Source organism: Passer domesticus, chromosome 4 (assembly GCF_036417665.1).
Source record: "Passer domesticus isolate bPasDom1 chromosome 4, bPasDom1.hap1, whole genome shotgun sequence".
Lineage (NCBI taxonomy): Eukaryota > Metazoa > Chordata > Aves > Passeriformes > Passeridae > Passer > Passer domesticus.
This window is the reverse complement of record NC_087477.1, coordinates 4186649-4210969: the sequence shown is the minus strand read 5'-3', so window position 1 is coordinate 4210969 and position 24321 is coordinate 4186649. Positions and strand designations below refer to the sequence as shown.

The 24321-nt window shown below is 45.4% G+C and overlaps 1 protein-coding gene and 1 long non-coding RNA gene across 6 annotated transcripts; one reads left to right on the top strand and one right to left on the bottom strand.

The window, feature by feature from the left end:
- Positions 1-447: 447 nt before the first annotated feature.
- Positions 448-11292, bottom strand: LOC135298440 (uncharacterized). Of its 5 annotated transcripts, none has more exons than XR_010360413.1 (4): positions 6701-11292; positions 4820-6339; positions 3374-3409; positions 448-977 (listed from the first exon to the last, which is right to left on the bottom strand). It is a non-coding gene; the product is annotated as an uncharacterized LOC135298440 (long non-coding RNA). The 5 variants fall into 5 exon arrangements; XR_010360411.1 differs by having other exon boundaries at positions 448-3409; positions 4820-4907; positions 6162-6339; positions 6701-11290; XR_010360412.1 differs by having other exon boundaries at positions 448-3409; positions 6162-6339; positions 6701-8123; positions 8292-11285.
- Positions 11293-16455: 5163 nt separating this feature from the next.
- LOC135298438 (zinc finger protein 541-like) lies at positions 16456-19772 on the top strand. Its single transcript, XM_064416002.1, has 4 exons — positions 16456-16873; positions 17208-17296; positions 17824-17910; positions 19395-19772. The coding sequence occupies exons 1-4, from the start codon at positions 16810-16812 to the stop codon at positions 19401-19403; spliced, it is 249 nt and encodes an 82-aa protein (XP_064272072.1). The 5' UTR covers positions 16456-16809; the 3' UTR covers positions 19404-19772.
- The last annotated feature ends 4549 nt before the right edge of the window (positions 19773-24321 follow it).

Sequence of the window (24321 nt, the reverse complement as noted above, 5' to 3'; positions counted from 1 at the left end):
TGTTTCTGCTATGTGGGAAGACCCATGGATGGGGTTTGTGGCACGGTTTGTTTGTGAGCAAAGATCTTTTTCTTTCCTCGCCTCCAGGCCACAGCCTCTTGTGGAGATACAGGCTTGCAGCTGTGACTAGAGGAGCAGAGCAGGGCAGAATGGAGCAGAGCAGTGGTGTCACTGCTGGGGATGCTGCTGTGCCTGTGGTTGTGTTGCAGCTCTTGGGAAAGGTTGGGAGTGTCTGTGTTGCTGTGGGCAGAGGGGGAGGGAGCCGGGCTTCTCCACAGGCTCAGGTGCAGGTGAGTGTCCAGTGGGAAGGCATGTTCTGCCACGGGAACTGATGCCAACACAAGAGAGTACTACACATACTTGCCTTGGTGGAGTAATCTTCATGCTTTGCTCCGAGGAGCTGGCATGAAGTCTGAAAATTTACTGAATGTGGTAAAAAGATACAGCTTTGGCGATTTGAACAAAAATAGGGTGTTTATTTAAAGGGGAAAAACAAAAAGGGAGGTAAGGAAAAAGAAGAAAGGAAAGAAAGAAAAAAGGATAAAGTCCCAGGCCCAAGGATTGAGGAAACCTCTAGCTGAACTGGCGTCTGGCCCCAAGGCAAGAACCCGAGGGCATTGCAGTGAATGCACTTAGTCTGCCCTCAAATCTGGAATAAGGTCTCTAAAAAGAGATATTGACTGAAATCTGCAGTGTGGGGTCCCCTGCTGTAGCTAAGTCACAGTCCCAGGAACAGTAAAAGACAGCAAAGACAGCTCTTCAGGCCAGGCTGCCCCTTTGATGTTCTCGGTCCCCTCAGTCTGTACTTGCAGTCCTGCCCCCATAGTCTCAGGTGATTGGTGCTAGTAGATGATGGGCTAAGATCTTCTTTCCCAGAGTGTGCTGTCACTGGGGTGGGATGATATCTCTGAGGTTTTTGATGGGAAGCTCTCTCATTAGTATGCACCATTGCTGTGGCATCAAGTTACCAGTTCAACCTGGAGTGGGCTAGAAATTGTCTGTAAAATGCTGCATGCTGTTGGTGAGAGGAAACTGCACTGGGAACTTTGAAAGTATAAGGCTACTAAAAAGAGATAATTAAATTTACAAATAATGTAATTAGGTTAAGAACAAAGGATTATAAAAATAATATAGTTCTTATTTTGCTACCTATTTTAACAGGACTGTTAAACATTCAGTTGGGATCTACTGAATAGCTAGTATAACTTGATAATGATTTTATATTATTTACTTCATTAATTTGAACACTTTTATTTGATCAAACTAGTAACTTTAAACAGTTATAAATGCAAAAGCTAATTAACAGTTACAAATATAAACCAGTCACAAATGCAAAAGCCATGTAAGGGATTTTATAAATGACAGTTCCTCCCTCTTTCTCTTATGTTAGTCATTGGCATTTGCATTTACATAAATGTAAAAGTTCTTTGTTGATAGTGTTTAATTGTTTAAAATTAATCTAAACTTGCTGGGCCTTTTTACCCGTTTTCCTATCTCTTTTGATTGGATTGAGATTTATGATTTTCTTGACAGTAGGCATAGAATGTTGGCTCGTTTGAAGATTTTGACTAGCGAACATGCTTTGTACTACTGAGGTAATTAGATGAATGAAACATGGGATTAAGCACGGGAGAAAGAGAAGGCTAACTAAGGAAACTCGAAAAATAATTAAGGCTTTCTTCTACCACTCCCTAGAGAACATATTTTTCCACTAATCAGGTGAAAACTGGACTGGAACATGTGTAAGCTTTCTGATGTTTTGGGTAATTTTAGTAATAGTTTCACCATGGTCATCAATATGCAGACAATAGTCTGATGTGTTGAAATTGCCGCATATTCCACCCTCTTTGGCTAATAAATAATCTAGGGCTAAAGAGTTTTGATATACAGCTGTTTTCATTTGCTTCTGTTGGGCGTTGAAAAAATCAATTGCACTCTTGGCCTGATTAGATATGACGTGAATCAGGGCTTGTAGTCCAGTAATGTGATTTAGCATGTGAATGGGAGTTTGATAGCCCCAGCTCCCCTCCTGAGCCCAAGTGGCAGGTCCGTAAGTTTCTAAAATTCTCTCTGGTGGCCACTCTTCCTTACCCCATTGTTACATTCCCCCTATTTCACATCTTTTTTGTCTCTTTAATTTATCATCTAGGGGAACTCCGAGCTGGTTTCCAGCTGCTTCTGATAGTAGAAAGGGGCTAGGTCGTATTGCTCCTAAGGTACAATTGCCACACGAGTAAGAAGGGAGTTTAGAATATGCTCTTTGCCCACAATTCCAGTATAAACCTTGGGGGGCCTCCCAAAAATGTGAAAGCGTGATAAAAGTGGAGGTCCAATACTTAGAAACTTGGGGTAATACTGAATAAAGGCTGACTTTTAGGGTCCCAGCACTGATAAAGTTGTTCATTGGGATGTAATATGCAGTTCTTGTTTCTGATTTTCTTCTTTGACCAAAAGGTATCTGGTTCGTTCAGTATCCACCACTGATACATCCATGTGATCCTCAGTTAGTAAATATCTTTTACAGGTAGTTTCTACAACTTCCTCAGTGTATCTTTTTCCTTTTCTCCAGATGCATTCTTCTCCAAGAACTGTGTCCCTCAATAGCCAATTGTCTTGATCTCTTGGAGTTTGGGAGGGGAAATAATTTAGTTTAAGTCATTTGAGGGGTCCAATACTGACTCCTTGCTGAGGCCAGGCTTCTGATTTGAAGGTGCCTCCACAAACCCAACAATTGGTTATATTTTGATTTTTACTAATTTGTTCTGCTAAAACAATAAATAAGTTTTTATCGGTAGCTAATGGATTGTCCCCCTTTTGTTTCCCCCTTTCAGTTATTACAATTTCTCGAATCAAATCAACATCATAAGTTTTCCTTTTTAACAAATCCTTCTTTTTCGTTATATAATTAAATTTGACATATAGCCAAATCTCTTCATCAGGACACTCTCCATTCCTTTTCTGGTTTGCATTTCCAATATTTCTACCAATCCATTGGTTTTTGTCTGATTGTCAGTATCTACTCAGTGTCATCATATTATAACAAAAGGGATTTACATAAGAATGTGCCTGGAATGAGTGTTTTATGAGGTAGGAGTTTCCTTTGGTCAGGTACACTGTATGTTAGCATTGGTGGCAGCAGACGCAGGCTCTGACAAGGGGGATCTACAGGATCCAGAGGGAGAGTATGAGGAGTAGGGCGCACCTTCCCTTCCCTCGCTCAGGGGTCAATGGGAAGATTGAAGTGCTGTGGTACTCTTTGATAGGTGGTGCAGACCATTCAACCTCTCTGGTTTTCCTACTGGGTTCAGACCCCTTGGTTTTCATGGGAGTGTACCTGGATGCAGGAAGGGACCTAAATGCAGGAAAGTCCTACCTGGAACTGGCCTTGGTTCTATTCATGTTGTTTCTCCTAAGGAAATTTAAAAAAAAAAAAAAAAAAAAAAAAGACATAGTTATTGGAGAGGAAGGGTCATTTCTCAGGGAAATGATACTCTTCACTGGTGGAGAAATGGAATTGAAAATTCATAATAACTTGTTAAATAGTAAGTACAATAACCATTAGATTCTCTACTGTAAAACAGTGAGAGAATAACAATTGATATAATAATTTCAGGAATAACACCGGGGAGGACTGTTGTAGAGAGTAGTTCATGGAGGTTTCTCGTTATCTTGCGGTGGTGTTACTGGACCTTTTACTCGGCTGACGGAAGTGCACCCTTTTTCCTGTGCTCGGATGGCTGTCTCTGTGGTCAGTTGAACTTGCAAAGGACCTTCCCCTGATGGAGTCAGGGATTGTTCCTTCCAGCATTTAATAAGTACCTACTCTCTGGGGCATATCTTATGTAAATAGAAGTCTAAAGGAATGTTCTGGGGTACAAGACCTCTCTGCTTTAAGTCTTTTAGATTCTGGGCAATCATTTGAATATCCCTTTGCACATTTATATTTCCTCACTCTTTGGCAGTTACTTGATGCGGGGTGGCTAAATAGGGAAGCCTGTATAACATTTCATATGGGGAACAACCTAAGTCAGCTCTGGGTTAGCTCTGGATTCTGAGAAGGGCAAGGGGTAGGCACTTTATCCAAGTCCACTTCATTTCTAACATCAGTTTGGTCCAGGCTGTTCTAATAGTCTGATTCATGCGTTCTACCCCTCCCGAACTTTGAGGGTGCCAGGGGTATGTAATTTCCAAGTTATTCCTAATTGTTGAGCCAACTGTTGCAATACTAATGATGTAAAATGTGTACCTTGGTCTGAATCAATGTTATTTATAATTCCATATCTTGCGACTATCTCTTCTAGGATTACCTTTCTTACTGTTTGAGCAGTGGCATTAACAGTGGAAATGCTTCAACCCCATTGGTAAGGTGATCTACAATCAGTAAGAAATACTTCCATCTTTGGGCATGGGGCATTTCTGTGAAATCAATTTGAATACTTTGGAAGGGTCTAATTGCAATTTCAATTCTTCCAGGTCTCATTCTCCTCGTTAATTTTCTATTGACTTTTTGGCAAATTATACAACCTGTGGTAATTTGATTAGCTAATTCATCAATTCCCCGACATCCAAAATTCTGAAGAAAGTGATCTGCTAAAGCTTTAGATCCCCAGTGCGTGGATTGGTGGAGGTTCTGTAAAATTTCTCGAGTGAGCTCTTTATTTAACATTTGATGGCCATCAGGAAGATGCCACCGTCCCTCAGAATCTTCCTTTCCAGCTAGTGATATGAGTTTCTGTTTTTCATTGTCTTTAAAAATAGGGATAGGAAGGGTGTTGTCTGGTGTACTCTCGGGTGTGTCTCTTGGATAAAATCTGTATACCTTTAATTCCCCCTCAAAAGCAGCCTCCTTTGCAGCATGGTCTGCTAGGATGTTTCCTCTGGTTTCTCCAGAGTTCCCTTTTGATGACCTGGAACACGTACCATTGCAATTTCTTTCGGTAACTTAAGTGCCTCTAAAATTTTTAATATAAGTTCTTTGTGTAAAATGTCTTTGGCCTTAGATGTGGGAAACCCTCTTTCAGCCCAGCTTTTCCCAAACGTGTGGACTACTCCATATGCATATTTAGAGTCCGTATAAATGGTTCCAATAGCTCTGTCTAGTCTGTGCAATGCTTTTTCCAAAGCATCTAATTCACATACCTGGGTAGACCAGGAAGGTGGTAGTTTTCTTTTTCTAACCTGTACAGTTCTATTCCATCTCTGATGGAGTATCCAGAGCACCTCTTTCCATTTACTACTCTAGATGATCCGTCGATGAACAGGATTTCTCCTTCATCTAATGGGCTCTCTAGGAGGTCTTCTTGAATTTTTGTTTGCAGGTTTATAAAAACTATGCAGTTGTGCACGAGATCTTGTTTTTGGGGAATTCCACATAGGAACTGTGCAGGATTGGTGTGGGTGGTTGTTTTCAGGGTTACAGTTGTGGAATGGATGAGGGTGCTCCCATATTGTATAATATGAGAGTCTGTTAGCCATTCGGCTGCTCGTTGTTTAAGAATGGTTTGGGTGGAGTGTGGTATGTATTCTGTCAGATTTCTCTCAAATGTAAGTTTTTGGCTGGCTGTTACTAGGATGGCTGCTGCAGTGATTGGTTGGATGCATGTTTGCCATCCTTGGGACACAGGGACCAACAATATGGACAAGTAGGCTACAGGTTTATGGATTCCTGACCACTCTTGGGCCAAGACCTCATAAGGAATTCCTTTGTCTATGTTAATATAGCGGTGAAAATCTTCTTCTAGTGAAAGAAGAAAGAGAACTGGGGTCTGAATCATCTTTTGCTTTAAATTTTCTAAGTTTTTATTATCCTCTTGGGTCCAATTAATAGGTTCTGATGTAGTTAATTTTTCATATAAAATTGTGACACTTTGTGTGTATTCATCAATCCATATTCTACAGTACCTCATTAAGCCTAATAATTGTCTAACCTCGCTCTTTGTTTGGGGAGGTTGTAAATTTAAAATCCCTTCTATCCTTTCAGTACTCAATTTTCTGGTACCATGACCAATTACATGTCCGAAATATTTTACTTTGGTTTAACAAATTGTAATTTGGATTTAGATACTATTAGTCCATTCTCTCCTAGAAGGTTCAGTAACTGAATGGTGCCTAATTTTACAGTGGATTCTTGCTCTCTGGAGAGTAGTATGTCATCTACATACTGTGTTACTTGTATTCCTGAGGGTGGAGAAAAGGGAATGAACAGGCTCTCCAAGGCTTGACCGAAGAGTGTGGGAGACTCCATGTACCCTTGCAGTCACCAGGTCCAGGTGAGCTGCTGTTTCCTTCCAGTGTCTGGATCTTCCCAGGTGGAAGCAAACAGGTGTCTAGAAGGAGAATCTACAGGGCATGACCAAAATGCATCCTTCAGGTCGGTTACTGAGAACCAAGAGTGTGTAGGTGGTAACTTAACAAGGTGTAAGGGTTTTGTACTAATGAGCACACAGCTTGCACTCTTTTATGTACTTCACGTAGGTCTTGAACTAGCCTGTAGCTATTGTCAGGCTTTTTAATAGCAAGAATGGGGTGTTGTATGGGGAAGTACATGGCTCTAGTATATTATAATGTCACAGTTCAGTTATTATGGGTTTTAGCCAATACCTTTTGGTCTTTGTAAGGGGGTGCCAGGGTACTTTTGCTGGTTTAATATCTGGAAGGAGATTAATTACAATGGGTGTAATGTTCATTTTATCCCAGTTACCTGGTTGGGCTTACACTGTAGGATTAATCAGTTTTCATCTTGTGTGGATAAAGTAAACAAAATGACCTTCATCCTTCCTTCTTGTGGAACTACTCCAACTTTCAAAGGTATCTGGAGATCCTGGCCAAGTAAGTTGTTACCTGCTGGAGGTAGAAAAACAAATCTCCCTTTCTGGTTAGTCCATTACCCTTTATAGTGACATTCTTAATGATGGGAATGGGGAAGGATTCCCCTTTAGCAGCACAAATATTGAAAGTGTCTTTGCTTATGGCACATGCATTTGGTTTTTCAGTTAAACAAGTTGTCTCTGCTCCTGTGTCTACTAAAAATTCCATTAATTGTTCTAGGGGTCCTATCCTTGATTTTATCAAGGGCTCTTGAAGATGGTTTTTGTGCCCCAAGAAGAAGAGCCCCTGACCCCCTCAGTTCTCTGAGGGTTGATTCTCCACTTGGAGAATCTCTTAAGTCCCTCAATGTCTTAAAACAGCAGGATTGCATATGGTCTTCTTTCTTACAATAAAAGCAAATAGGTTTCTTCAATTGAATATTCTCCCCATCCTGCCTAATTGGTTTAGGAATTTGGACAGCAGCCATCATCTTAGCTTTAGTCTTCATTTTCTCTTCATTTCACCTGGCATAAACTTACTGTGCTTCAGCTAATAACTCATCTAAACTTCTTTCTGGCCATCCATCTAATTTCTCTAATTTCTGTTTTATGTCAGGCCAAGAATGTAACCCAAAGTGGACCTAGAACATTGTCTTCCCTCCTTCACTACCTAAATCTCTTTCTAAATATAATTGGATGTTATTATTTAAGCGAGTTATACAGTCAGTTGGGCTCTCATGTTTTTATTGTTTGCTACCAAAGGCTTTCTTCATGTTATTAACTCTGGGGACTGCCTCTTTTATTCCCCTTACAATTCGGGTTCTGTATTCTGCTAAACTTTTTCTTCCCTCATCTGAGTTAGGGTTCCATTCTGGATCTGTTAATGGTAATTTCTTCTCTCCAGTTGTTCCTAAATTATGTTCTCTGTCCAATATATTGATCCCTGCAGTCTAAATAACTTTTCTCTTCTCTGGAGAGAAAAGGGTTTGCATTATTGAATTTCATTTTCCCCTAGGGTAAATCCTAGGGCCTAAGAACTGGTAAACTTTTTCTGACATACCTACTGGGTCACTGAATAATATCTCCATTTCTTTTTTAAAATGCCTCACTTCTGAAGAGGTGAGGGGTGCATTTACATATCCTATTCCACCTTGTGCACCCTCCATTGGGACCTCTCTGAGGGATGCCACCTTTGTTTTATCTTTACTGCTGGAGCAGGAGGAACATTTTTGTACTACCAGGGTTCTCCTTCAAGTGAAGAAGGCTGGACCTTCTTGATTGGATGGAACTTCCTGCATGGCTGAATTTGTAATTTGCCTGGAGGAGAATGATAGAATATACGTTTCTTCTGATGTCCCACTGCTACTTTCAATTTCTTCAGCCCTCTCAGTTACATGACTCATTGAAGCCTCCAATGACTCAGCTGCAGTTGCAGCTGGTTCGTTGGGAGGTGCAGTAGGGGGGAGGAAATTTAATGAGTCCCACCTTGGTTGATTGGTTTTCCTTGTTGTGTCTTTATCATTGATCATTACAGAGAGAATTTGGTTTATCTGTTTCTACTTCCTTTTCGCTGTTCCAATATTTAAACCAGACCTCCACATACTGCAATTCCAGTCTGCATTTAATTTATTTTGGGCGTAATTGTAAAGTACTTCGCAAATCCACATCCTGGTAGACCCATGCTTCAGCCAGCGAAGACCTTGTTTTAATTTCTTCTTTGGCCATTCTAACATGCAATGCACAATCTTGAGCTGTGGGTCTTTATCTTTAGTAAGTTGATGTTCTTCCCATTGTTTTAACATGGTTTCCAAGGGATTTTCAGGGAAGATACTGTATTTCTGTAATTGCTTGTTGTTCTTCCTATGCTTTTGTCCTATGCTTTTGTCTGATATTATGGGGGCAAAATAAATTAATAAATATTTAATTAACCAAGGTGAGTATAATGATTTGAATAGAGATGCTGTATTACAATGTTGAAAAAAATGAAACTTTGGGAATTAAAAAGAAATGAAAACTAAACCACTCAATATGGCTGTTGTCCATCTGTGGGAAAAGGTATGATCCCTCCCTGTGGGTATGATCCTGTGTGGGTGGATCATTGGGCCTTCCAAATGACAAATTAGAAGTGCTCCATGCCCCAGTACAGGAACAATTATTAAAAGGACACATTGTACCATCAACTAGCTCCTGACCCATGTCTTTTTATAAAAAACCTGGCAAAGACAGATGGAGGTTATTACAAGACTTTTGGAAAGTAAATGATGTTTTAGAAGACATGGGCTCCTTGCAACCAGGGCTCCCCTCACCTTCTGTACTTCCCAGGGACTGGCAGCTCACAATCCTTGATATCAAAGACTGTTTATTCAACATCCCTCTCTGTCCCGCACTCCCAAATTCGCATTTTCGATACCAATCAACTGTCAAGAACCCTTTAAAAGATATCATTAGGTCACATTGCCACAGGGAATGAAAACTTCCCCTGTTTTATGTCAAATGTTTGTGGCTGGGATTCTATCTCCAATCAGGAAAGCCTTCCCTGAAGCTATATTTCGGCATTATATGGACGACATTTTAATTTGCTCCCAAGAAAAGACTTACCTTAACCCAGTGATCAGAAAGACTATGACAGCAGTTGAAGATGCAGGTTTTGATATTGCTCCTGAAAAACCCAGTAGACCTCCCTGTGGAAGTACCTTGGATTCCTTATCAGCGGGTGAGCCATTATTCCCCAAAATATCTCCATCAAAGATAAGGCTCAAATGCTAAGGGACATACAACAGTTGTGTGGCTCCATCACCTGGATCCGACCACTGCTTGGACTCACGAGAGAAGAGCTGTGCCCTTTGTTCAGCCTACTGAAGGGGAGCCATGACCTGATTTCCCAGCTCATCTTAACTCCAGATGCCCACGACGCGCTGCAAAAGGTAGCACCTGCTATCTCATCTCGAAAAGCACACCGCGCTGACTGCTCTCTAACCTCCCAGTTTGCTAGTCTTGGTAAATCCCCACATTTCCAGGCACTGCTTTTTCAGTGGGACCCGTCTTCTACAGAAAAATTGTTAATTGTAGAATGGGTATTTTTGCCACACCAAAAAAACTATTACAATCCCTCAAGAGCTTTTAGCTCAGTTAATCATTAAAGACAGGAACCACCTCCGAACCCCTGCAGCGTGTGACCCAACATACATTTATCCAGCATTTCAACTACACAAATTAGAATCGCTATTACAGACAAATGGATACCTTCAGTTTGATTTAGACAGCTATCCCGGACAAGTCTCTATTCATTATCCAAAACACAAGCTACTAAAAGAAACATTCCATCTAGTCCCAAATTCTCTAAAAGGTAAGGTTCCTCTTAAAGCCCTCACAGTTTTTACAGATGGCTCTGGAAAATCACACAAATCGGTTATCACTTGGAAGGATCCAAACACTCAGAAGTGGGAGTAGGATGTTCAAGTCATTGAAGGAACCCCCCAAATTCCTGAGTTGGCTGCTGATGTCAGAGCATTTAAAAAATTCCAACAACCTTTTAATCTAGTAACTGATTTGGCCTATATTACCAGGACAGCTAAAAGGGCAGAACACTCCATGCTAAAAGAAGTGTCTAATCAACAATTATTTGGCTTGCTCTGCAAGTTGGTTTGGCTTGTCTCCCACTGGGGAATCAGAAGGCAGATCTTCTGGCTGTGACTGGTAACACCAATCACAGTCCCATGTACTGGGAAAGGTGCAGCAGATGCTGCCCAAGGCTTCGTTATGCTGCTAGCCTAAAATACGGAATTCTGGAGCAGAACGTTGACCCAACAAAGCAGCACCACCACCAAAATGGGCTTTGACTCTTTACAAATCAGTATCTCAAGGGCTGGCACCCTCAGATTCCAATCAGACCTTTCATTCCCCACTGCTTGCTAACATCAGCCATCCAGGCTGCCTTCATGGAGATGCTGCCGAATTTTAGAGATCTTTTGCAGCACCACAGCGTACCCCAAGAAGGAGCTGCCGGTGCCATGGCACCTTTAATACTTTCCTTAGCAGCAAAGAGCAATTTTCTTCACAGAGAGAGACAGAGAGAGGGAGAGAGAGAGATTATTTTGGGTAGCAGAAAATGGGTAATCATGTGTCTTCACTAGTTTGACTGAATGTCAAAGCCATGCCCTAGACATGTGGGGAGGAAAACCAGAGATAAATAGATGTTAGGCAGAGAGGTAGAAATAAGACATGAGGAACTAGAGATAGCCACGTATTTATCCCACCCCCTTAGAGCTGTGGTAAAGGGGAGTATTTTCCTCCAACCTCCATCGTTGGCAGCCTGCCGCAGCCCCCTGCCATATCCAGCCCTTTTCTCAGCTCTTCGGGGTTTGGAAGAATTTGCTTAGGCTGATAGATTTTTGGGGTGGACGCTGCGAATTCCAGCTTTCTGAGAGGAAGGAAGCACTGATAAGGATTCTTTGATTCCCAGACTGCGGGCAAACGGAAGAGGAGGAAAAGCCCTCCCAGGAAGGAGACTGGGGAGACAGGGAAGAGAAGCTGCAAGCGGGCTGGCAGCCCGGAGTGTCCCTGCTGCCAACCGCGCCAGCCGCCCCAGGCGGCGGGAGGCCCCTTTCCGTGCGGGCAGTGCCAACGGTGCGCAAGCTCCTCCTCCTTCTGCTCCCAGCTGGCCCTTTGGCCTAGAGCACGCTGACCCTTTCCAAAGGCACCACAGGGCAAGCTGAGGCCACTTGCAGGATCGCCCCTGGCAGCTCAAGCTTACAGCCCACTTGAAACCCAAACAGCTTCGTTCAAACCCAGCATTCCCAGTGAAACCTTGCCATGCCCCAACAAGACACAGTTCATAGAAGCAGGAACACATGCATCAAAGCTTGCTTTGGTGCTGCTGATCCAATTAAACCTAGGATGAAGCAAAAGGAGGAAGACATTTTAAGCAATTGCAACCAGAAAGATCAGACTCACAGTGCTGATCACTTTACAAAGATGTCACAGCCTGAAAAGATGGAAATTCATCCAAAAAGGGAGATCTCGGCGCCTGGCTTCATGGTGTGTATGAAGTTAACAATGGATGGTTTGTTTCCTGTCTTCCAGGGAGTTTGAAACCATCAAGGAGAGGAACAAGCATCCTTGCGTGGGAGAAGACATCACCCACGCAAGGATGCACAGCCTCTCCCCAAGAAGAAAAGGCCAAATTAGCCCTGCACTTGTCCAGGACTAGCAAGAGTTAGGCCTCAAGAGGATTAGAAAGAAATAAGATAGCTTTTTAAGATTTTAGGATTCTTTATTCGTCCATTAAATTTACGTGGTAGGAATTTCTCAATTAATTAGTTCAGATACATTAATAATATAAAAGATGTATTAGTACTATTAGATGATAAGTTGTGTTAAATTACTAGTAGATTAATAGTATGTTATTTATCATTACATGTAAGAGGTTACATGTTCACTATGCTCCATCCTTTCTCATTTTGTCTTTATCATTAAACCAAAGTTTGTTCCATTTTGCCTTTTTGTCTGTATGAAATCCCCAAGGCAGTGCTCGTTACATTTCCTTGGCATTGGAAACACGACATTTGCCCTGAGAGGGCAATGGGGGCACAGGAGTCCCCCCCAGGCCCAGCCCCTGGCTCAGCTGGCAGCACTTCCAGAGGCGTGTCCCCATTACTGCCAATGAAATCATGGTGGAGCTTCCTCCTTTGATTCCTGAACATCTCAGCTGGTAGTGGCTGGGGAGGCTTTGCTGAATTCAATGCACTGGATCTAAAGGAGTGCTCTTGTCTCACTGTACTTGCTGGGATAAAAGTAGTGGGTTGAGGCCTTTTTGTTGCCCAGCAACATAACTTTGTTTCGTTTTGGGGGACAGATGGACTTGAGCACCTTGGAGGACTTTTCTAACCTCTCTGATTCTAGAAAAGAAACATCCACATGCACCACAAAGACACCAGGAGTTCAGATTCAGTTTCTATTTAAAGGACCAGGCGCTGAGCCTCCAGTAATGTCCTCAGCTAAAGCAGAGCGGCTGTGAACCTGATCCTCTCACTTCTCACAGCTTTGGTATTTGCGCCAAAGAAGAATCCAAGTCACTCTTTTACCGAGCCCAGCAAATGGCTCTGCCTAGCAAGGCTTTGGCAGCAGGGGCTGTGGAGGATGGCAGGGGGCGAGGCAGGGGGGAATGGCCAGGCTGCTTCTGGGAAGCGACCAAAGCTTGCCCTTGCCTGCTGGAGCCAGTGCAGGTGGGATCTGGAGCCTACAAAGTATCTGCCTTGCAGTGGGCCTTGTTCCAGGTGTTTTCCCAGCTGGTGGCTGGCGTAGGTGTAACATGCAGGCTGGGAAGGAAGCAAGATTTGCTTTTGCTTAAACCTTAGGCAGGGAAGCAGTACAAATGGCTGGGTTTTGCCATATCTGGCACCTAAGTAGTCAAACAAAGCTGAAGGTCATTAGTGTGGAAAAGAAATTCTCTTGGTGTTCCTTCCTTAGAGGAATGCCAGAGTAGTAGAGATGAACATTCTCCCTTCTTCAAGGGAGCTGGAAGAGAGACCTAGAAATTCTGCATGACCTGTTGACTACAGCAATGCTGGTGCACTGCCCCAGTGTGTGTGTCCGCATCAGCTGCCCTGAGAAACATCCCGATTCTCCAAGTTTCCGGGATGGGGTGTTGAGGTGAGAGACCAGCTCAGCAGGCCAAAGGAGGGAAAACATCAAGTGACATTATTGGGCACCAGACAATTGAGAAAGGGGGCAGGATGAATGCCGCCACTTGGAGAGAAAGCTCTGCACTTGGTTCTGCATGGAACGATTTGCAAGCTCTAGCTCCTCTCAGAGCCAGAGGAGAGGCAGCGGCAGGAGTCCTTGTGGTTCTGCAGTGCAGGAAATGTGGAATGGGCCCTTGGACAGAGCCAGCCTCCTCTGCCTGTTCAGCTGCAGGCACCTTACAGAGAAGCACAGAGGAGAGCCAGAGCTGTCCCTGCTCTGCTTTTCCCCGTCCAGAGGACTGAGGAGAAAAGCCTCAATGGGAGCTCCTCAGAGCAAACTCTCAGCAGAAGAAGTAGAAGGGGCAAAGGTGGCCTATCCCTGTTTCTGTCCCATGGTTCCCCTGGGGTTCTGCCTGGAATGTTGGGCTGTGCCCGTAGCAACTGCCCTTGTCTGCTGCTCCTGCGGCCGTTGGTGGAACACTGGTGGAGCAGCTGGAGCAGCAGCTGCAGCATCTGCTCCTGGCTGTCCCTCAGCAGCCACCTTCTGCACTCAGCACCACAGCTGGCCTCTGCAGCGACATCCTCATCTCCTCGTCTGCCGCCAGGCATCCCCACAGCACTTTGGCACTGTGCAAGGTAAGAAAATACCCGTGGGCCCCAAAGCACTCACAGAACAGCAGGAGGCTCAAGCTGGCTCTGCCACCAACCACCAGAGATATGGTGTGTGGTCACTTTCCCCAGACGAGGTTGCACATGAAAGCAGGGTGCAACTTCTCCAGGAATAATGCTGCCTCCAGGGGAAATACAGACCTTTCCATAGAGGATGTAGGGAGCTGTCACGGTGCACTTGTAGATTCTCGTCCACTGATCACCTGATTAGAAGTTCTTAGCACCCATTTACGTTGTGGTAACCCCAAAACCACTTGGTCATTCCGGGGGAGGTCAGGGGTTCAGTGTCCACTAATCCTGTTACACCCTCACTCTGGTCACACCTCCTGCAAAGCTTCAAAAACCAGAAGGATGGGACTTCTCCTCTGGGATGCCTGCCCATCAGAGCATGGAAGCAGTTTGCTGGGCTTGTCCTGCAGTACTGGCTTTCATCCTCAGAAATGATCTGGTTGCAGCAATTCTTATGTACTCACATACTTACATCACTTACAGACACTGGAACAATATTCTATTTTCATAGCTTTTTTGATTTTTTTCCACCTGCCTTGCATCTCTTTTCCAGAGAGATATTGCTATAGATTTGTCTGTGTTGTTCAATGTGTGTAGGGCTGGCTCTGCCTCACGGTCAGAGGCAGCTGTGAAATGCCCTCTTGAGTGGTGCTTCTCAGGAACACAATCACAGTATCACAGCATTTTCTGGGCTGGAAGGGACTCCCAAAGATCATGGAGCCCAGCACCTGGGTCTGCTCAGGACAGCCTTAAGAATCCCAGCCTGTGCCCAAGAGCAGTGTCCAAAGACTTTTGGAGCTCTCTCAGCCTTGGTGCTGGGAGCCCTTCCCTGGGGAGGCAGTTCCAGTGCCCAAGCCCCCTCTGGCTGAAGAACCTTTTCCTTCCATCCAACCCAAGCCTGCAGTAGTGCATCTTCCATGCATCCTCTTGGCTCTTCTCACTGGCCCCAAGACTCACGGCACTCTAGTGCCTGCCCTTCAGCTTTCCTTCTTCAGGAAGCTGCAGAATGCTAGAGGGACCTGCCTCAGAAATTCCAAGTGAAAAACACAGCAATGACACCTAATGGAGGGGAGATGGGACAGAGGAGCTTGGGGTTTTCAGTGGTGAGGATGAGAAGCAGGCTACCGACACATCTTGGCAGAATGAGTTTTATCTGGAGCGTTGTTTTGATCTCTTTCAGGTGGAAAGGAGAGGCACAATGAAAAGGAAAGCGAGAGCCCACACTGAGCCGTGAGTTTTGGCCTAGGGTTAAAGGACAGCAAACTTGAGGAATGGCGAGAAGGACAACTGCTCTTTCAGAGTCAGGGTGGGATTGGTCCAAGGCCGTGGCTGCACACCAGGTGTCTCTTGACCACTTGCCTTTCTTACGTCCTACTCCTTCTTCCTCTAGACACATCAATGTTGGCAGTGACTTTCAGGCCGAGCTCCCCGAGCTGCAGACCGGGCTGCCAAGTGAGGATGAAGAGCCTGCAACCCTGGTCTGGAAGCCCTTGGAGGAAGACGACCCTGACCTGGATAAACCGGACAGTGGTAGCTGTCTAGCTTTCCTTCCACTCCTGAGATAGTCGGGCATGTAAAATGCTGGTTTTTGGGTAAAATGGCAGCTTTTGGCAGGCTCTGCTTCTCTCCTTTGTCATGCCCATCTTCCCTTGTGGAAGTGGTAGGGGCAAGGAGAATGCTCTGCTTTTGCAGCAGAGCAGGAAAAAGAGCAACTGTGCTGCTCTCCAAATGGGTCAGGGGCATCTGCCACTGGAAGAGGGGAGATTGGCCCCCACTCCTTATGCCAAAAGCTGCTTGGAAGGGAGAGGCAGCACTAGGTGGGCCCTTGCTTCAGCTGCCCCTTGCTTTGCTCTCCTTTTCGTGCTCTCCAAGCTTCAGGCTTTAGCTCTTGTGCTTTCCTCCTGCCTTGTATGGCAAGCATTCCCCTTTGTTGGCTCAAGGCTGACTTTGGGTGGGTTTTTGTTGTGCTTGCAGTCAGAGAACTGTTGGACATGGCCAGCTCCCGTGGCCTTCCCGGGGCAGCATCTCAGCTGGAGCTCGCCCTGCACTGCCTGCACCAGGCTCGCGGCAGCGTTCCGGTAGGAAGCGGCTGTTTGGGCGCGGGCAAGAGTGGGCAGGGAATTGATAAGGCTCGGGCAGCGGGACAGCCTTTCCTGGCTGCTCCTTGAAGAAGGGAGTTCACAAGCAGCAGAGCACTCGCTGCCTGCTGTGTCTCGTCCAGCTGCGGCAGGGCTGAGCCCAAATGGCTCCAGCAGGGACAAGATCTCTCCTGGAGGCAGCGCCGCAGGGTCCTGCAGCCTGCTGCCTTGAAAACCTCCTGGAGATCTGTGTTCTCGAAGACATTTTGAGGGGCAATTCCCAGAAGCCGCAGTCAGCTGAGGCAATTCAGGGTGCAGGAGGAGCAAAATCATGGAGTTGGAGAGGAAAATGCTACCCTTGGGAGCAGGAGCCAAGGGCTGGGCAGCAAAAATGAGGGACTGGGAGCAAAGCACAATCTTTGACCCATATGAGATCCAGTGGCCTGAATCCTCAGCTGAAGACGCAAAGCGGCTGCAGGGCAGCATGGGTGGGGTTTGGCTCCTTTTTTGTGTTGTGGGGCAGCTCAAGCCTTTTTCCTTTGCATCTTGCAGGAGGCTCTGGAGATGTTGCTCTCAGGGGGTCCTCCAACAGCTCAAGGCCATCCCTTGGCTGATTATCATTACGCAGGTAACCTAAGCCCAGCTTCTTCCTTCACTGACACATGCTGCCGTGCCCTTAATGGCTGTGTCAAGCATTTCTGCTTCAATTAGTTGTGCTTAAAACCAGCACACGATCTCGCCTTCTCTGGGGGCAGGGAAAGCACCAGCATCTACTCCTTCAGCTTGACTCGTTTTCCATGCTTTTTTCCCTGGGGAATGCCTGCTCTCGTCTTCATCACCTTCTGAGGGAGCAGACATGCACACACGTGAATGACGGCTGGCACCAGCTTGCTTTCGCCAGCCAGTGGGATCTGCTTCAAGTGGCTAGAGGGATCAATTCAGCTGCTGCTTTTTCTTGCCAGGCTCTGATAGATGGACACCTGAGGAGAAGGAGGCCTTCCAAAAGGCTTTCCACACCTACGGCAAGGATTTCCATCTCATCCAGAAGCAGGTAAAGCCACAGGACATTCCACACCTTGGCAGATCATCAGAAGGACAAGTTGACTATTGTGGTACCAAATACTGCACCTATGTCCCTCTCTTCTCAAGTACCAGAACTGTTAAAGTAGTCACAGAACAGGACATGGAAGGCCTGTGTGAAAATGATGATCCTTCCTCTGCAGCCCTTCTCTCCAGGCTGTTTTGGAAGACAAAGCTCTGTTCTGTTAAACCTGTCTCCCAGGTGTGCTGCTGCTTCCACAACACCTTGTGCTGGGATAACTGCAGTGAACGGGGCAAAGAAGAACTCTGCTAGAGGGACTTGGTGTTGATCTGTGCATTACATGCGTTACCACGTAGCACAATACTCGGTTTATTACATTGCATAATGCCTCTCTGACTCCTGCATATTGATTTCATTTTACACCCTCCTCAATTTTCTCCGTGACTTTAATTCCTACTTTACTCTGTAATCTCATTGTTCTCCAATGCACCCTACAGGATGGCCATTCAGATTCCTTCTTTTGCTTTTCACAACAGATCCCAAGTAAGACCGTGGCACAGTGTGTGGAGTATTACTACTGCTGGAAAAAAGAGCAGAAACTTGCCAGCAGCACTCTTGCTCAGGTGAGTGGGAAGAAAATCCAGACATGCCAGCAGGGTCAAGAAACGGGCAGAAGGGCACAAGCCCTGCTGGCAAGCCATGCCAGACGCCGCTTTGCCAAGCTCCCTTGGTCCCACGCACTGGGAGAGGCGCAGCAGGTGCTGCCCGGGGCTTTCTTGGGCTGCTACCCTAAAATACGGAATTCCGGAGCACAACTTTGACCCAACAAAGCAGCACCACCACCAAAATGGGCTTTGACTCTCTACATATCAGTTTCTCAAGGGCTGGCACCCTCAGATTCCAATCAGACCTTTCATTCCCCACTGCTTGCTAACATCAGCCATCTGGGCTGCCTTCATGGAGATGCTGCCGAATTTTAGAGATCTTTTGTAGCACCCCAGCGTATCCCCAAGAAGGAGCTGCCGGTGCCATGGCACCTTTAATACTTTCCTTACCAGCAAAGAACAATTTTCTTCACAGAGAGAGACAGAGAGAGGGAGAGAGAGAGATCATTTTGGGTAGCTGAATATAGGTAATCATGTGTCTTCACTAGTGTGATTGAATGTAAAAGCCATGCCCTAGACATGTGGGGAGGAAAACCAGAGATAAATAGATGTTAGGCAGAGAGGTAGAAATAAGACATGAGGAACTAGAGATAGCCACGTGTTTATCCCACCCCCTTAGAGCTGTAGTGAAGGGGAGTATTTTCCTCCAACCTCCATGGCTGGCAGCCTGCCGCAGCCCACTGCCATATCCAGCCCTTTTCTCAGCTCTTCGGGGTTTGGAAGAATTTGCTTAGGCTGATAGATTTTTGGGGTGGATGCTGTGAATTCCAGCTTTCTGAGAGGAAGGAAGCACTGATAAGGATTCTTTGATTCCAAGACTGCGGGCAAACGGAAGAGGAGGAAAAGCCCTCCCAGGAAGGAGACTGGGGAGACCGGGAAGAGAAGCCGCAAGCGGGCTGGCAGCGCGGAGTGTCCCTGCTGCCAACCGCGCCAGCCGCTCCAGCCGGCGGGAGGCCCCTTTCCGTGCGGGCAGTGCCAACGGTGCGCAAGCTCCTCCTCCTTCTGCTCCCAGCTGCCCCTTTGGCCTAGAGCACGCTGACCCTTTCCAAAGGCTCCACAGGGCAAGCTGAGGCCACTTGCAGGATCGCCCCTGGCAGCCCTGCTCAAGCTTACAGCCCACTTGAAACTCAAACAGCTTCGTTCAAACCCAGCATTCCCAGTGAAACCTTGCCATGCCCCAACAAGACACAGTTCATAGAAGCAGGAACACATGCATCAAAGCTTGCTTTGATGCTGCTGATCCAATTAAACCTATGATGAAGCAAAAGGAGGAAGACATTTCAAAGAGTTGAAACCAGAAAGATGAGACTCATGGTGCTGATCACTTTACAAAGGTGTCACAGCCTGAAAAGATGGAAATTCATCCAAAAAGGGAGATCTCGGCGCTTGGCTTAATGGTGTGTATGAAGTTAACAATGGATGGTTTGTTTCCTGTCTTCCAGGGAGTTTGAAACCATTGAGGAGAGGAACAAGCACAGAAGAAGACATCGCCCACGCAAGGATGCACAGCCTCTCCCGAAGAAGAAAAGGCCAAATTAGCCCTGCATTTGTCCCAGGCTAGCAAGAGTTAGGCGTCTGCAGGACTAGATAGAAATAAGATTGTTTTTCAAGTTTTTAGGATTGTTTATTCTTCTATTAGTTTACATGATAGTAATCTCTCTGTTTATTAGCTAAGATATATAAGTATTATTCAAGATGTATCAGTAGTGTTAGATTTAGCAATAAATGTAACAGGTTTGGTGTTTCTATGCTTCAACTTTTCACATTTTGTCTTTGTTGAGACACAATCTGTTTTTATCATTAAACCAAAGTTTGCTCCATTTTGCCTTTCTGTCTCTATGAAATCCCCAAGGCAGTGTTCATTACATTTCCTTGGTGTTGCACACACGGCATTTGGCTGAGAGGGCAATGGGGGCACATGAGTCCCCCCCAGGCCCAGCCCCTGGCTCAGCTGGCAGCACTTTCAGAGGCGTGTCCCCATTACTGCCAATGAAATCATGGTGGAGCTTCCTCCTTTGATTCCTGAACATCTCAGCTGGTAGTGGCTGGGGAGGTTTTGCTGAATTCAATGCACTGGATCTAAAGGAGTGCTCTTGTCTCACTGTACTTGCTGGGATAAAAGTAGTGGGTTGAGGCCTGTGGTAATCGGTGGAAGAAATGCGGCACTCAGTATGAGTGATCAGCAAATCTCAAAACTTTATTGATAGGCACATACATTTATATTGGTGCTAATGAGGCCAATACATATTGCAAAAGGCGAGCTCATTATTGGTTAGTTACTTATCAGCTAACTACGCCTACCTTAGCATTCTTGTGGCTACTATGTTGCAGCTGTCCACATATTTTCTTCATATTTCTAACTAACCATCCTCTCCCCCATCCTGATGTTGCACCAAGGGCACAGTGCCCTTGCCAGGTTTGGACACTGACTGCTGACTCCTATCCTCGTCTCCTTCTTGCTTAATTAAGGGTATTATATCAGTGTGACCTTTGTCAACTGGCTAGCTGTTCACAAAATCCTCCACACTTCCCCTGTTTTTCTGTTGCACAAGCATAGTCTGATTAGATGCAGTAAGTATCATTCTTTGAACCATGTTGTGTAAGCACATGCAAAAAACAAGGCAAAACTAACACTACTAACAAAGCTATAATGCCTACTATAATGATGACTCTAAGAATAGAGTGCAACCATGATCCCAAGCCTAAAGATTTGAGCCATTCATCAATACCGGAGCCCGATTCTACCTATAAGTTACCAGTTAACCTTCACAACTCAGAGAGCTGGGAGTGGATGGACTGGGAATGATCAGAGAGGTTCATGCAATGCATGCCCTCAAATTCTTCACAACCATGGCCTTGTGCCAGTAAAAGGAAGTCAATTGCAGCTCTATTCTGAAGCGTTGCATGGCGAATAGAATCAACATCAAGCAAAAGGCTAGAAAGTGCCAAAGAAGTGGCATTAGTTTGTTTAGCAAGCCAGCATCGCAGCTTGTTTAAAATGGCATGGGCACCTGCTGCTGATACCCCTGGAGCCAAAAAGGATGCTGCCACTATGGCCCCTGGGGACCAAAATTTTACATCATCTTTGCAGTCAGCAGTAAACGCATGGGCCATTCTTTTAATTCTATGATAGCGGTGGCTCATATTTAAGATCATGGACGTATTGGGTGTGAGTAGAGACAACCGTCCAATTGTACATGGCCTCCCGCTCAGCATCGATGGGACACCAAGCCAAGCACGGTCCCCACATATTAAAAAGTAACCTGCTGGTAATTGAATAGGGTCATTTGATGAGATTGACACCCTCTTTGTGGTATAATTGCACCAGGTTGTTGCATTACGGTAAATGGCCATGCTAGAAGTTACAATAGTAGAATAGTTCTTGGCTGGCAGCTGACTTTTATGCTTAAACCTAAAGCATGCATCCGCCATCACTGAGCCTAATAGTTCCAATTCTTGGGGTTCCTGCAGTGCTATAGGAAAATGAGAAATCCATTGGTCCCAGTTATCTACACTGACCCTGGCGTCATTGGTTTTGCAGGTGGGTATTTTTGATGGGCATGGCCAGGGATCTGCCGGTAGTCCAACCAAACAGGTGGTAAATGGATTGCTGGGAGAAGATAATGACAAGCAAATAGCCTCCTAGTTAGTTAAATTTGCCATGGTGATCCAAATATTAGTCTTGGGCTGAGGTGGAGCCCATGCTTGATGGGTTCCCACTCCTTTGGCAATGTCTGGGCTGTCTATTAAGAGGGTAAAAATGAGTAAAACAGCAGCATAAGTCTGCCACATCACCCTGATTTTCCCGGGCGCTGTTTTGAACCATCCAGACATTTGGGAAATTAACAGGTTGCTCACAAACTGTTAAGAAAGTCTCTTCTCTCCTTTCCCCTTTTTCTTTCTCGAGCTGCCCAGACTTAATCTTTTTAGAGCCCTTAAACAATCATCCTACGCTTGGTTGGGATCTTGATCCCCCAGAATCGGACCTACTATATCTAACTGGGAGAGGAGAATACCCCGACCACACTTACACAGTAAGATACACAATTGAGATTGCTGTAAAGCGTGTTTGGCAAAGTGCTGTTTCCCACCTAAACCATGCGAGAATTTTCTGTTCTGGGGACTCATACAACTGTAACCCTTGGCAGCCAGGTAACCCTGTAAAGGCCTGGAGTTCTACTTGCCAGGAATCCCACTGCCAATAAAATGCACAGCTTCTGCACCACAGCTCAGGTAACTGGGACTGAAGCACCCACTTAGTTTGCTGACAAGCCCCGCAAAAAGGCAATATCCATGCAGCACACTGAGTATTTTGACACTTAATGCAAGCTAATCTCTTATGCCTTCTATGATAAAATGTATGAAGTGTCGGAATCAGGCTTAGTATACTGTCCAGAGATTGACACCGATCAATCGCTCGGTCAATGGCAAAGCTACAGTGTCCTTTCAGCTTGAGAAGTATCAGTCGAATGGTGATCAGCAGCTTTGCCTCCACTCGCCGACCGTCCTCTTCGCTCAGTTGTCTGGGGTCTGGTTCCATCTAACACGGCTGCTGGGGTCCATTTAGCAGCTACCCACAAGGATCCTGTAGGGGTAGAAACACAAAGATACCCGCGGCCCCAGTATAATACCTTAGCAGGACCTTGCCATTGTCCTGTCTTGGGATCTCTGTATTTTACCCATACGTCCTGCCTCACACTATCTTTCTCTGTTACATAATGATGAATTACAGCAGGAACTTTGCTTTCCCCAAAAACACACAGGTGTTTTAAGACAAATAGACACTTTAGCAATCTTTCTTGCGGCTCTCTAATATCTTTGTATTTACCTAGATATCTTTTCATGGTACCATTAGCTCTTTCTACGATCACTTGTCCTGTCGGGGAATTAGGGATGCCTGTCACGTGTTCTATCCCCCACATTTGCACAAATTGCTTTATTCTTTTGCTGCAGTAGGCAGGCCCATTGTCTGTCTTAATATGCCGTGGCACTCCCATTACTGCAAAGCAGCTACTGAGATGCCTCTCTACATGCTCTGCTTTCTCACCAGTCTGTGCTGCGGCCCATATAAAATGACTATAGGTGTCTATAGTAACATGCACAAACTTTATCCTTCCAAATTCAGCAACATGTGTGACATCCATTTGCCAGGTCTCATTTGTATTCAGTCCTCTGGGGTTAACTCCTAGACCTAACCCGCAGCCTCCATTATGATGACTACATATGGGACAGGCTTTGACTATTGCCCGTGCCTCTTCCATAGATATCTGAAATTCTCTATGGAGGCCTTTTGCATTTTGGTGAAACATGGAGTGTGCCCCTCTGGCCATAGTCTGCCTGGGAATTGGAGTCACATGTGTGATTGAGACTAGCTTATCTGCTCAGGAATTACCCTTTCCTAGACCAATATCCCACTTATGACTTCTGATATGAATGACAGAGAAAGGATACTTCCTCAGCTTAATTGCCCTCTGTAACTGTATAAACAGCTCATGTAACCTCCTGTTTTGAACCTCTTTTATAGAGGCATCTTCTATTCGCTCGCATACTCCAGCAACATACAAAGAATCTGTCACTATATTGAGGGGCCCAGAAAAATGCATCATGGCCCAAACAACAGCCAATAACTCCATGGTTTGTAAAGTATCCAATTCGGAGGCCTGGAGAATCTGATGGTGCCATTGTCCCTTTTCCTGCCAGGTCACTGCAGCAATTCTGGATTTTCTTCCTGCATCTGTGTAGGCTGTTATGGCATCCGCCAGGGGTTTCTGTGACCTTTTTGGGCATTGAGTCCAACCCCATTGCCCTACCCAATTCAACGGTATATTGGGGATATCATCAGTGGCAATCACACTTCCGGCTCCTAACAGTGCCTCTTGTAATTCCATACTGTTTATCAGGTACCAGGTCAATGTATCTTTCTTCATTGGTACCCGTGTCTGAGCAGGCTCCTTTCCCATGATCTGTGGTGTCCATTCACGACCCTTCTTGATGAAATCAGCCAAAATTTCAATTTTTTGAAGGAGGGTTTTATGCTGTTGAAGTGGAGGAGATATCCATTCCAAGGCCCACGCCTCCCCCGTTTTTCTGTTTTGCTGAGTAAGTGCACCTAGTAAGTATTTAGTTCCACACCAAACTGTCAGCTGTATAGGGAGGTTAAGGTCTCGTCTCCGGACACTGCCCTGTGTCACACAGTCCAATATCTGTCTGTCTTCTTTGCTTGTTGAATGGTCAACGTTTCTCTTGCTCTTGATAGAGTTTCACATTCTTCATTGAAATCCATCTGGACTTTGCACCTGTTAAAACACAAACAAATCCCACGTCCCCGCAGGACTGAAGAATTTTCACAAAATCCTAGAGGTGAAGAAT